Genomic DNA, 14,038 nt, shown 5'->3' on the forward strand with positions numbered 1-14,038 from the left:
GCATAAAATATATAGGAGGCAAGCTAGAAAACTATTACTTCTAACAATCAATCCACTTGCACACTAACACCTTCCACCTCAACAGTGTAGCTCCCTCCATCTCCTCCCAAATGTTCTCCGCGTCATATAAACCGAACCACATAGTAATAAAAGATTGCATTTAACAGATAGCTCCTTGAAACAAACCAAAGCTGGTACGCGACAAGTCACTGAGAAGAAAAGCCTCATTTAGTCTACCCCACTGTCGCAGCCCTTTTACAGCTCTTTGAAAAGGAACCATGAAACCTCTGCAAGCATAACGTAACTAAGCCCTCCTTCATTTTGTTTGGTTGAGGTCCCACCTATCTCCTCCTAAGCAAAGTTGCACATTTGTCTGGTACACCATCGGTCTCATGGTGACCAGGAACTCTCATAGTTCCACATTATTAATGAACCCACATATGCACCTCAGGCAGTCCCTCTCTAGCCCGCATCCCATTCACACACCTTCAAACTCATGTATAATAAAAAGTACTTCAGGGTCCTCACAGATTCCAGGGAAGCATTATACTCTGCGCTTACAGACCGCTACACGAACAGAAACACTGGCAAGTCCAGCTTTGGGTTTTGTACAGTGCATGCACAGCGACAAACACCACACATGCACACAGTGAAATCAAAACACATGCATGTGCCTATTGTTACAAAGCACATCTAAGTACATCAATGCACGCAAATCACTAGACCTGCATGTACACAGACCAGATATATAGGTTAACAGAAGCATACTGACAGTCTGACAGATGGACAAGGTATGAAAGGCTGCAGAGTTGGTACTTGAGATGCAATCGGTCTCGCATTTTTAAAAGTTAGAGCTATTGGCATTATAAATTAAAAATTTTTTACTTATGATTTTTTATCTGATGAACTAGGCAACACAGGGCGGATTATCCACTCCATAGCCAAACAAGAGATTATTTAAGTTACTTTGGCATGATAAGACAAACTAGTTAAGCCAGAACACCACAAAGCATCACATTCCACTCCGATGACTGGCATGGGGGTCTCATATCGCACTGTACACACACACACACACACACACACACACACACACACACACACACACACACACACACACACACACACACACACACACACACACACACACACACACACACAGCGTCATGTGCAACCAAAATAAGCACAGGCAGAAAGGGCTGGTAGGACCACCCACAGTCAACTGTTTCAAAAACAACTGAAATGATAATCATCCTCACAAGAGTATGGCATGTACAACCTACAATTGCCTCGTTCTCCATCTCGTTTTAGCAGCTTCTGCGGATTAGAACAACTGGCACAGAGAACAGTGTAAGAGTGGGCATTTGGCAATGAAACAAACAGCATGATTAAATCCTAAAATTGATTAAAAAAACGCTTAGGTTTCAAACTGATGAGTGTCGCATTCCTGTTCCATCTCCAACTTTTCTCAACTAATATTCAGCATTTGATAATGTTTCAGCATTTGATCATGTGACTGTGCCCCACCAATAATTTTGTCAACAGGGCTCCTGCGGATGGGTGGCTATTAAGATGGGATGACCAGGAAAAAAATGTTTAAATCGAGGTGGAGATCAACTGGAGGAATCATCTGAAAAACCAAAGTCAGAGAAGGAGCTTTCTGTAAACAGACGTTCTCAAACTCACCTTTTCGTACCTCAGTACCTCATATTCCTGCATTGTAGAAGTGACTTTTAAACGCCAGTTCCATATCTATATAGTTTCATATCCCCAAACAGCCAGGCACCTGCACATAGGCTACACTCAACTGAAGCTACCACGACGCTCCAATCACTGCAGTGTAGTAAAATGACTAGAATCAACCGATTTACCCCAATAAATGTCTTTATATCACTTTTGCCGATAATTGAAGCTCTGAACAAAGTCCTCGGTTTCCTGGGTCATGCTTAACTCACCTTCAGGGTTTAAACTCTCGTCCCACTCTCGTTTAAGTAGTACTGCAAAAACATGATGCTTCCACAACGAGTGTTTTTAATCCCTACCGTTGAGATGCTAGCACCTCGTGTGGTGCGACACACGTTTATTGTAGCGCTTTTTCCATTTCAGCGCACGTCTGCCAGTCTATGGCGTCACTTCCAGTTTAGGTACGAGGGTGTGGTATTCCTAGAAGCCCAAATGTTTTTAGCGTGTTACACTTTGACACAGCCTTGACCTGGAGGTAGTAAAAGGGTTGGCCATCTTTGAATACGGTTCCATAGCCACTACCAACCTTGCTGTAACTTGAAAAATAACAAATGAATATGCTAAATATTGCTTTCCTCTGTTTTTGTATTTTACATTAAAAGCAATCGCACAACAAAAACCATGAGCGCCAAAGAGCAAAGCGCGGCTTCCACATGGACCCACCCACCAAGCACTGCCTTCTCCTGCTGGACAACCAAAAGAAACAATCAGTGAAATCGCCATGGAAGGAACGAGCCACACAAATGAGGGGCAATTGCAGTAATAGACCAATAAAAAAAAGCAAGCATTTCAGAATGCCACAGAAAACAACCAATGGCAAACAACGGGCGTTACAAAAGCTCACAGAAGAGATGCATCATGTCTTGCAGAGACAGGCCCCGAAAAATCTTTAAAATGTTACTAGACCTGCAGGTTAAGTAACTTTAATAATCTACTTGACTGTAATGCACTTGACCCGTAAACTAGTCTCAAATTGTGTGATCATTGGCAAATATTTTATTTTTACAGTCTCGCCTTTTTCTTCATTCTCACATACGAGTGCACCTTCAAATATGAGTTCAGCACTTCTGCTGCACAAAAGAACTCGTTTGATTAAATAGACTAAACGTTTGCTCCATGTGTAATAAGAATCTAGCACACATAGGGAACACATGATCCCTGACTTGCCTCTCAGTTTGCTAATAGCATTGAGGCCAGGGGCAGGAGTGTTTCTCAGTTCACGTAAAAAAACCTCACTTTTAATAAATATATTACTAAAGCATGATGTGGTAGCGCACGGTCTTTTACAGACAGTAAATTTCCAAGAAATTGCCAAAATCCTTCACACTACCTTGCAGCTTCACTGATAAAAACGATATAGTGCATTAACAATCTGTGAAAAGTGGGTTGCAGAAAACATTTTTCAATTGCACATCACCAAGTAAAGTGTTCCGATTTGTTTTTCGTACTATTAAAGTTTTTAATTCATCACATTGAAGTACAAAAAAATGGGCATTCACATCTACTGAAATAGATTGAAGTGTTTGAACAGTAGACTTATTAGCTATTTAAATGTGTGTTAGGAAAAACCCGATACCTTACAGCCTTTCATTTCACACTTCCTACAGATAGTTCACTTTACAAAATTCTGGAACTCACAAGTCAGAAGGAAAAGTTATTGTAAACTGACTTATGGCATCTGTTTCTAAAAAAAACGGAGCAAATGTGATAAGATAAAAATATTTAAACGCATCTTTATTGCTCCTTCACTTTCTGACATAACAGAACACCAGTTCTTGGTCAACTCGCCAGAAATGGCGAGTGGATCCTACATATGGCTTGCCCTGATAAAATCGGACTGGCGCATAGGTAGTGGGCAAGAAGATTTTTAGGCCTGAGACAGCTTGCGCTGTCTAGGATCGACCTAAAAACTGCATCGGAGGTGGAGAAATCAATTATACTGGGTAACAGAAGATTGTAGGCACGATGACAACATTCTTACCCTCTTCAGAACGATAACTTAAAGTTAATCATACACACAGTGCACTGTGAGTGCTGAATCTACCCATGGCCCTCTTGGTAAAATCATACACACCAATACACTGCAATGAAGTACAAGTGTACATCTAGTACTAACAAACATCAAAATTAGGGTTGCTACACTCCATCATGGAGCCTGAATAACATGCATCTAAAGTGTGAGAATCCCAGTGTGTGAAAATGGTACATTTCACAACTCTTGTTCTAATCGCAATTTGTAAACATTTACTGTACAAAGTTTATTTTCAAGACTAAACATGCATGTAGATCTATCAGTTTGACAGTTTCGCGTCTTTTTTTGTTCTAGCCAAAATGTCTTTTTACTGACCTTAATACAGTAAATTTTTCTATTAGTTATGTTGCCATCGATATTTTACCACCTTGCTTACATTTAGCTGTAATGTGGAGGGTCCCACCAATAAAGCATTTTAATGGCATTAAAAAACCGTTTAACAGCTAATCCACACTGAAATGGATGACTTGTTAGGTTAGTCAGGGCAGATACTTTAGCGCAAATTCACACTAGTTGTTAGAGCGAATATCTGTCTTCAATGCATTGTTGGGGTGAGATTTTTTTCCACCAATGAAAAGTGAAGATGCCACATTAGAAATGATGCATAAACTCGACTCCAGTATACTGCTTATATAGCCCTCGCTAGGCCAGCAATTCCACAGGCTGTACTACAGACCCCTGCTATCTCTGATGGGAGTATAAGTGCTATGCGGGGCATTAATAAAGCTGTATCTAAAACACAATATTTTACTGACTAACTCGAAAGTAACAAAATTCAGAATGCATCTAAAACAAGAAAATAACATATCGAGTAGATGCCATAATGGGGTATTTAGAATACACTTCATATAAGGTTTTTAAACTGAAAAAAGAACCACAAAGTGGATACAGCATGTTAGCCATAGAGACCACACAAAAGCATTTACTGGTTGTAAAGAAGAAACAGGTACAGGGGCAACCACACTATTCTTATTGCACTTAGTTTGGATAAAAACATTTTTTAAAGCTATCACGACAGGCAAAATTCCTTTATAGATTAAATCAGTGAGGTGATCAGCAATATTTTCGATGCAATGTATAAAATATTTCCTTCTACCATAGTACTGCACATGATTATATTTGAAATAATTGTTCTCCATATTTGTCAAATAAACACAAAGGAGTTCAACAACAGCACAAATGATACTCAACGAAACTCTTACCTGTAGTATCGAGACTGCAAATATGTTGAACATACTGTTTTCGAAACATGGCTGGCAGATCCAAAGTCAATCACTTTAACCCTATACGGTTGCCGAACAGGATCCACCAACATAATATTCTCAGGTTTGAGGTCAGCGTGGATTAAACCAAGGCTTTTCAGTTTTTTCAGTGCAGTTGCCACTTGTTGAAGAATGGGCCGAATTACTTTCAGTGGCAGTGGACTAAATCTATTTTGCTTTAAAAAGTCATACAAGTTTTGTTCCAACATTTCAAAAACCAAACATGTGTGGTTATGATGCTGAAAGCATTCATAGGCCCGCACCAAGTTAAACTCATCAGCATTTTCATTACTTAGTCTTGCCAATATGCTCACTTCAATTTGCCCCTGACGTGCATAAGAGGGATGATTCTTTAAAATTTTGATTGCTACAACCTCATTTGTTCCCCGTTTCCAGCACTTCACCACTTGCCCAAAGGTCCCACGGCCAAGAAAGTCAAGGACCTCATAGGTGTTCTTCACAGAACAAAGCACTTCATGCTGAACAAGCTGATAATCCCCATCTCCGCTGCTGCCATTGTGTTTTGAGGCCACTGTGGAAGTTACAACCGTCACTGGATTCCCCATGTTGGTTTGCAGCATTGCCGGTAATATAGAGAGTTCGTCAACTATCTGCATTGCGCCAGTCTGATTATCAAGCTCCTCACTTTTGCGCTTCAAGCCGCATCGCTGCTGACTGTCAACCACATCAAACCCACTTCCTTGAGTCTTGCTTGGAGGTGCCTCTGAGGGAGGTTGCTGCGCCTGCGCTGCTGTATCCTCTTGAGCCTTTGCAGTGTTTTTTAAAGCAGCTGCACTTGTCTGAAGTAGAAAGTTCTGTCCCCGAGGTCTGTCAAATGCTTTCTTCGCTGAGTGTGAATTGCTGCTCCTTTTAGTGGGGTGCGTAACAGGGTTTTTACCACTTACATAGCTACGTGGGTAGGTCCTTTCATGGTACACACAACTACTTGGCTCTACTTTAAGTTTCTTTACAGTACAAAAGGCACTTGACTGGGTTTGAAAAACGTATGGTGGGTAGACCAAAACTTCTGAGGCCATACCTAAGAAAGGAAAAAAAAACTAAGTTAGAATTCAGTTCTTACTGCATTTTAAAAATCCCTACGACAATCACAATATCCATAGAACCAGCTAAAGATGTCAATGTTGCAGGACCAACAAGTATGCTGCAGGTTACAAATTACAACCTCCCTCCATAGAAACACACTATTTAAAACCTTGCACTGCTCAGGAATGTTGCCCAACGTTTTTCCCCTCGATGAATATTTCTGCCTGTGTAAGCATTTTTTTGGCATAGAACCAACAAGAAGAGTATTATTCCTTGCTTGTGGTTATGGTTACTGAGATCCCTCACATTAGTCACCTAAAATTAATTATCCAAGTCACTGGGCCTTGCTCCATTATCATCACCACCACCACTCCAACCACCATGTTCATAGGCTGTGCTGTGGCTACCCCATTAACCAGCAACAATAGCCAGAGGAATCCATAACATCTTAGGACCTTGCTGGCCTACCAACCCATATCAGAGCACCAATAAGGAAATCATTCTAGGAAATTAATTACTGGGTAGATCTGTCGAGCACTGTGGTTGATAATATCCAGGTGAAGAAAAGCTGCTCAATGATGGAGGTGCATGCAAATGCCTTGATAGGAGTAGAAAAGTGATTAGGTAGTATAAGGTTAAGAGACTTAATATCACAGACTACAGAGCAAAGGTTGGGTTACCTCAAATAGAAACCAATGAAATGGTGATACCGTGGACATGATGAAACTGAAAACTTGTGTAAGCTCAAGAAGAGAGTTGAGGGGAGGGAACACGCAGATACGTGAGCAGAGCCTGTACAACGCACAGCAACGTATACTGGTTCCAAGTTTCCACACTAGAGCATTAATGGCCCAGAACAGGCACCCTAATTCTGTTTAAAGGCGCTCCCAAGGGGTTGTAAAAATATTGTCAGTTAGGTGTGAAGAATCAGAACCTTTGGGCCCCAGGTGTGCTCACACTATGCACTAACGCCTCACAGATCTAGAGAACCTAGACTACCAAAACAGTATACTATAAATAAAAAACAACAGCTTCGAGATTTTATCTATTGCTTCCCCATGATATTTATGTCTCTTAATGTTCCACTTTGATGCTAGTTCGTCCATTTTTACATCTGTTAAGTGAGTGCCTTTGTGCGCTATATTTTCACTGACAGCATGGTCATATTCATGCAAAAGCACATCAGTTATTCAGAAGAAAAAAATAACGTAGCAAAATTTGTAATAGATAGTGTCTTTATAAACGCAAAGAAAATCTGGAAAAAATTATATCCATCAGTATTTCTTTGGTTTAACTGCAAACAAAGTATCTGTTTTGCAACGGCTAGTTAGATATCTAGACTGGATGTAAAATTCAAATGAACGTAGTACATGTTTCCACAGTGACCCGTTTCTCATTGTAAAGAAAACTACGATTGGTGCGATTAATTCAACTCAAATTAGGAATATCCTAGTACAAGTGGAAACAAACCAAAGTCAAACAAAGGCAATGTTACACCAAAAATACATGCATGTCTAATAAGTCATGTTATAACACAACTGAACATTTGAAGCAATAAGCACTTCGGATTGGAGGATCCATTGTGCATAATTTAGTAAAATACAAGCATGCAATGAAAGTATACGATGCATATTTTAATTTTACAACTGTACGTAGATAAACAGTCACCTCTTTGTTACTGGGATAATTGAAAAAAAACGAGGTTTAAAAAAAACAACCTAGAAATACTGCTTTTTACAAACGAAGAAGGGTGGGGGAAAAAAATAGCGGTTACGGTTCTGGGAATCCATCCATACATGAAATTCCATTCTTAATGTCATATTTATAGAAACGACCCCTCTTCACTGCCAAACCACAGTAAACCTTACCAGATTGAACTGGTATTGCAGTGGGCATGCTTAAAATAAACAACCATAAAATGTCTGGTTTTCGGCTGAAAACCGAATAACTAACCGGAAGCAAGTAGCAGAAACGTACAAGCAGCTTAGCCAGCACTCAGTTCCCTAAAATGGCTGCAGTTGGTAGAAAACTAACAAATCTGGGCACCTTACATGGTTCGATTTAACTCTTGCGGGCTCTCAGCACACTATCTTACAGTGTGCTATGTCAGGCAGTGACCGTTTCACATCTCAAATCTGTTATTAGCAGAGAGACCAGCGACATGTTGGGTTCAAAAACAGATCTGATCTGATGAATTTCAGACTTATATCAGGCTTTCCCAGTACGACTGCTACTACCACAGGCATCTATTGCATATATAACGTCAGTAGTAACAAGCACTAGCAAAGCCAACAGGTCTCGTCTTAGAGAGTTATTGGGTTGCCAATGTCTTTTCTTCATGGTTTACAGCATTCAAACATACGTGGTAGTCAGCGGTGTAGCCACGGTGCCCCGTTCCCTCATGCAGGCAAGGATAATGACCCTTCCCCTCACCCCGCTCAGTTTGGTAATAAAACTAGGCCATAATCTGGTCCGTAGGGCCCCTTGAAGACTCCTTTCCCGGAGCTATTGAACCGGTTGTGCTACGGATAGCGACGACCCGCTGCAATACACACCACGTGCTATTGGACATGTCAGAGTTTCGCGTTCTGCTGCTGCTCTTCCGACCAAGGGGCTGCAGACTGGGTCCGATTCACTGGAATTCGGACACCACTAGACTAAGGCACAAGCCGCTTCTATAGAAAACAAGCATTTGCAATGCAATAGGTCTCGTAATTGCGAGATTGAGCTATTGTTAATGACAAGGCCTTTTATTTACGTATTAAACAACAAAACAATGGTAACAGCTCAAACTCGCGTAAATGCGAGACCTATTGCATTGAAAAAGCTGGTTTATAATATGATATTCTGAATAATATTGAATTGTAACTTTTGTTTTTTGTTGTTGGAAATGTATAAAGAGTGATTCCTTTCATTTTTGCATTTTACACGCCTACTGCGCCCCTTTACATTTGTGGAAAGGTAGCGCCTTTTTAACTCATGAAAAAATAAAAAATAACCCATATTTTCCAATATGTTTATGTAGGAAAGTCCTTATTTTACTGAAGAAATGGAGGAGTTGTATGGACGTGTAAACTGGACAAAAACTTGCCAAGTTAAAACCTTAGCACAACTCTGCTAGCAAAAAGTGCGTCCAACCCTGCTTGGTCTGTATTTTTGAAATGTCTGAAATAGATGCTATATTTTGAGACCCCTGCCTGCCTTCGTGGGTGGCATGGGATTTACTGGGTGTTGTTCATGGGGGCTGCGGCGGGTGGAAAGTAAGTAAGGCAAAGCAGTGTGCTTTTCCGACGCCGGAGCCAGCTGGGGCTTTGCTCATAGAAAGTGGGCAGCGCTGGCAGTAAGACCACAAAACTTGTTTTAAAGTGCTTTGAGAAAGCAAAACTGCTGTAAAAAAAAAGCGCTGTAAAAAAAAAAAAAAAAAAAAAAAAAAAACACACGCCATTATTACCAAAACGACTGACGAGAATATTTTGAAAATAAAAGTGGGCCCATAATAAGCATAGCTGCAAATGACCTTGGGGCCTTGTGAGAAGGCAGGGGTGAGTCCTGACCGACAGGGTTTGTGGAAAGAGCCCCAAGGTAATGGAGGGAGCTGGTCCCCATTTGAGGTGACTGTCAAACCTTAAAAGAAAACTGTAAGGCCCTGATTACTGGTGGCCTGGGGCGGGGTAAAGTATTTTTTGGAGTAAATAAAATATGAACTCCATGGGTGCCAAATGTATTAGAAGTTTAACACCAAGGTAGGGGAAACACGACTGTATTATCACACCAAAATTTTATTGGCATTTTCCCCTTTTGTAATTTTTGGCAGGTTTGAGAGTTGGTGAAGTTTAAGGAGGGTGCAGTGTTAATTAATGGCAACCCGTGATTACTGCGAGGGATAAATAACATCACAACATTGATAAATGTGATTTGTGCGCGATTGCCATTTCCCGTACGGGACATGAAAGAACAATCTTTGGGTTATGTTTCGCCTCCTGTTTTTTGATTGGAAGCATATACGAGAGAGTGGTAGGTTTTAACAATCTGTTATAATTGCAGACAGGTTACTGTAAGGGAATGTCACCCCCAGGAGAAACTTAACAGTACCAGTAAAATAATCCCAAAAAAACTATTTCTGAAGTGTTTAAGAAACGGGTGAGCTGTAACATGCCAATAATTCGCCTGTTTTGAAGGAGGCCCGCATTGGAACAGATTATCTGTAAGAGTATCCCGGGTCTGCGAAGGAGTGCAAGCGTGCATTAGTGACCATTGTGCAGGGGGCTTTAGTGCAACGAAGAAACGGGCCATCCGACTCCTGTATAGTCAGTAAATTATAGCTATAAATCACAATTCACTGGTTCCCGGTGCCACTGCAACTGATGCACTGTTAGCAGCTCCGCCCCTGTCTAAAATACAGTGTGCGCGAGTCTGGTGCACTGTACACAGATCAGTGAGAGCATAAGCTGGGCAGAACAGGGTGTTCTGAAAGCAGGATTTATGGACGATTGTCTGTGAGCGAGCTGGGGACTCTGCACGGCATGTGCGGGGCTAGAGTGTGCGCAGGACTGTGTGTCTGAGTGCCGGGGGCAAGCTGTCCAGAATTCCAAAGAGGCAGACGTGTGGGTCCAGCCAGACGTCGCACAGACCCGCCCGAAGGCAGCAGCTGCGCCCAGGTCCTGGGTGTAGAATATGATGTCTGTGAGGGCAGCTAGGGCCGGTGTTTGACCGAAGAGGGCGAAGGCAGGGGTGTGTGGTGTAGCGTGAATGAGCGTTTGTGTTTGTTCCTTAGTGACAGATGAGGTCACGCAGGGGCGTAGTTTCGTTTGGTGCCACAGGTGCAGTGGCACCGGTGCCCCAGTGGGCCTAGTAAACCCTGATTATTGCTGTTGAAGTAGAGGGCGTAGATTAACAGCATGCATTTTCTATTGTTGCCCATGACACACTGATGATCCACTGGCCAGTCACCCGTGTGCCGAATTTGCTGTGAGATAAGCGAAATATACCCGAGTGAGGAAGGCACGCGTTTGCAGAGTATAGCGTCCGTGAGGGCAGCCAGGGTCTCTCCCAGAACTAAAACAAGCATTGGCATAGCCAACAGGTCTCGCCTTTGGGAACTTATAAGTGTTTAGCCATGCACCACTTGATGTTGCACCAAGGATATTGTGCTGGATAACTAAACACTTATAAGGTCCCAAAGGCGAGACCTGTTGGCTATGCCAATGCTTGTTAAACATAGTTGTCTTGCTGTTCAGTGTCAGTTGTTTTAAACGAGACTAGCATTGTGCTGGACAGTATGTTATTGTGTATGTGTATTGAGGTCAGAGTCCCTGCCCCCACACTACTTCCATGAGATGCTCCGGACTAGTGGTGCCCACTACTATTGAGAGTCATGTGCAGAAAGGTTGTACTTGGCCCAGGTGGCAAAGCTATAGTAAGACTGACCCCAGTTGCAAATTACGTCAAACCCAACGAGTGTGTCCAGTTGCTCTTCCTTGATGGCCCCATGGCCACGCCCGACCCCCGACCCCCCCACCCCTCCCACCCCCTCAAATGTTGTCCGATACATGTAGGTTGTGCAGGGTGCTTACTATTCACTTAGGACGAAGGCGGATTTGCATATGGCTTTTCCAGGTCTGGAGTGGTGTAGTAGGCAAAAAAGATGGCTCGGAATGCAGCTGGAATGCAGCTCGCGAGATGTAGTGCCTGAAACGTTTCCCTCGGGACAGGACTGATATTTCCCTTCAGAATAGGGCTGTGCTGCGTCCACCGCAGTACGGCTGCCATGACCCAACAAAGGAAGACCTGGGTGGCCTTGTTGTAGTTGCAGCGTCCTGTAGTATTTTGCTGATTTGGATATTTTTGTTAGGGTTTATTTTAATTTCCAGTCTGGCCTTGAAATGTCCATTCTCCTGAATATGTACGTGCACTTCTAGGGTTTAGGCCGCCAAGTTAGCATTAACCAGGCTACATGAACCCTAGAAGTGTACCAGTCTCGCAGAGGGGGGGCATGACAAAAGGTTTCTGCATTGCTTAGATGTTGATTAAAGTGACAGGAGGGGAGAGCAGATGAAACTGTGGCAACTTGTGATAATAAATGAGATTTTTTGGCATTTCTTGTAAACGGCGATTTATGTTCACAGTCGTTGGATCTTAGCAAAATAATTTAAATAAAAATACAAAGAAATCTGGTAAGAAAGTATCAACCCAAAGAGAGGAAATCCGAAATATCTGAGAAACATGGAAACTGCTAGAAAGAGTCAGGAATGAGGGGAGGAGGGGGGAATGGAGGCATAAAGCCTGGGAAGGAGGGAGTGAGCAAGCGGTTATATGAGGCAGGTGGTGAGGAGAAAGGAGTGATACACGAGGCAGGTGGTGAGGAGAAAGGAGTGATACACGAGGCAGGTGGTGAGGAGAAAGGAGTGATACACGAGGAAGGTGGTGAGAAAGGAGTGATACACGAGGCAGATGGAGAGGAGTAAGGAGTGATACACTGGGCAGGTGGTGAGGAGTAAGGAGTGATACACTGGGCAGGTGGTGAGGAGAAAGGAGTGATACGAGACAGGCGGTGAGGAGAAATGAAGGTAAAAGGACACCTGAATGAGGGAGAGATTAAATCTGAACTGAGGGAATTCGCTCAGAGGGAGCTTTTGGACTCGGACAGTTAATGTTCTCTTCTTCGTAGTAATTTTATTTTCTCGTATTTAAATGAAAAGTGGGGAAAGCTGTCGTGTTTGGAGACAGAAGGACTGGGATAACGTGGAGAATGAGCGAGCAGTGTGAGGGAGGCGGTGAGCATGAGGGGCAGAGAGAAAGGAGGGGAGAGACGCAAGTAGTCAAGTCACAACTCCCCCCTGCATCAAAAACATATGAACGTCTGCTTGTGTGATGCAACTGGTGCTCATGCACAGCGCTCCGATGCAGAGTTGGCGCTGTACAAACCTGCAAGCGCAGGAAGCCGGAGAGGGCGCCACACAGACTCGTGCGAAGAAGGAAGGCGCGCGAGCTATGCCGGGCTGCCGCCAGAGCACATCCGGGAGGAATGCGACCCGGGAGTGACGTCAGCACCGGCCACGCGCTCCAGGCAGCAGCATCCTCTGTAACCAAGTTAACCGTGAAGTGATCGCGGGGGAAAAATGCTACCGCCGGCCACAGCTTGCAGTGCATGTGCGCGAGTGGTGCACGCACAGCAGTAATCACGCCATATGGCGCCTCTGCTCAAGCCCGCGCACATGCACTGCAAGCTGTGGCCGGCGGTAGCATTTTTTGAAGCCCTTAAAAAGGGGCCACACGTGTGCACAATGAGAGGAGGACACGCGTCTGCGCAAATTGCGATCTGTGAGAGTAATAAGGGGCTGTCCCTCAGGAGAAGTGTGCACGTAAGAGGTTACGAGTGTGCACAGTGTGGAGTCTGTGAGACCAGACAGGAGCTGTTCTTCTGTGTCAGAAACAAGGTCACAATTGGTTGTTGGAGAGAGGAGCCAACGTCTGTATGGGGATGGAGGAGAGGAGGCCATGTGTGTGCAGATTTTAATGTCTGTGTGAACGGCCAGGGTCTGTCCCTTTAATAAGGAGACATGCGTGTGCAGAATACGGTGCCTATGAGAACAGTCACAGTAGGGGGGGGGGTGAGGGGGTGATGTGCAGCATTGAGGTGTGTGCGGGTGCAGGCAAGGTATCTCTCGCCTTCAGTGACTGATACAGGGAAACGCGTGTGCGCAACATGGAGTCTGAGTACAGAGGCGAGCTGATCAGAATTGTCTGCGAGTAACTGGGGCCCTGTATATCAGAATTAGGTGTCTGAGAGCAGAAGGGGTGTACATACGGTGTGCACGCACGTCTGAATGCACCATGTGGTGTCTGTGAGGAAGACCCCTGTGCAGTTTAGATCCTAGATGAGCCGTGAATTAGGAGCAGAAAAGCTAAAACCAGCGCTAGTGTGCACGTGTGAAAACGGCAGAAAAAAAAGACTTTAGGG

General features: G+C 43.5%; 1 protein-coding gene across 4 annotated transcripts in view; it reads right to left on the reverse strand.

Annotated features, from left to right (window-relative positions):
- Positions 1–14,038, reverse strand: part of HIPK3 (homeodomain interacting protein kinase 3) — a 503,936-nt gene that overhangs the window by 439,792 nt on the left and 50,106 nt on the right. For all 4 annotated transcript variants that reach the window (XM_085648240.1, XM_085648239.1, XM_085648238.1 and 1 more), the window contains exon 2: positions 4,975–6,073. In XM_085648240.1, the coding sequence (XP_085504366.1) occupies positions 4,975–6,073 (1,099 nt within the window). The remainder of the gene's footprint in view (positions 1–4,974; positions 6,074–14,038) is intronic.

Source organism: Triturus cristatus, chromosome 3_2 (genome assembly GCF_964204655.1).
Source record: "Triturus cristatus chromosome 3_2, aTriCri1.1, whole genome shotgun sequence".
Taxonomy (NCBI): Eukaryota; Metazoa; Chordata; class Amphibia; order Caudata; family Salamandridae; genus Triturus; species Triturus cristatus.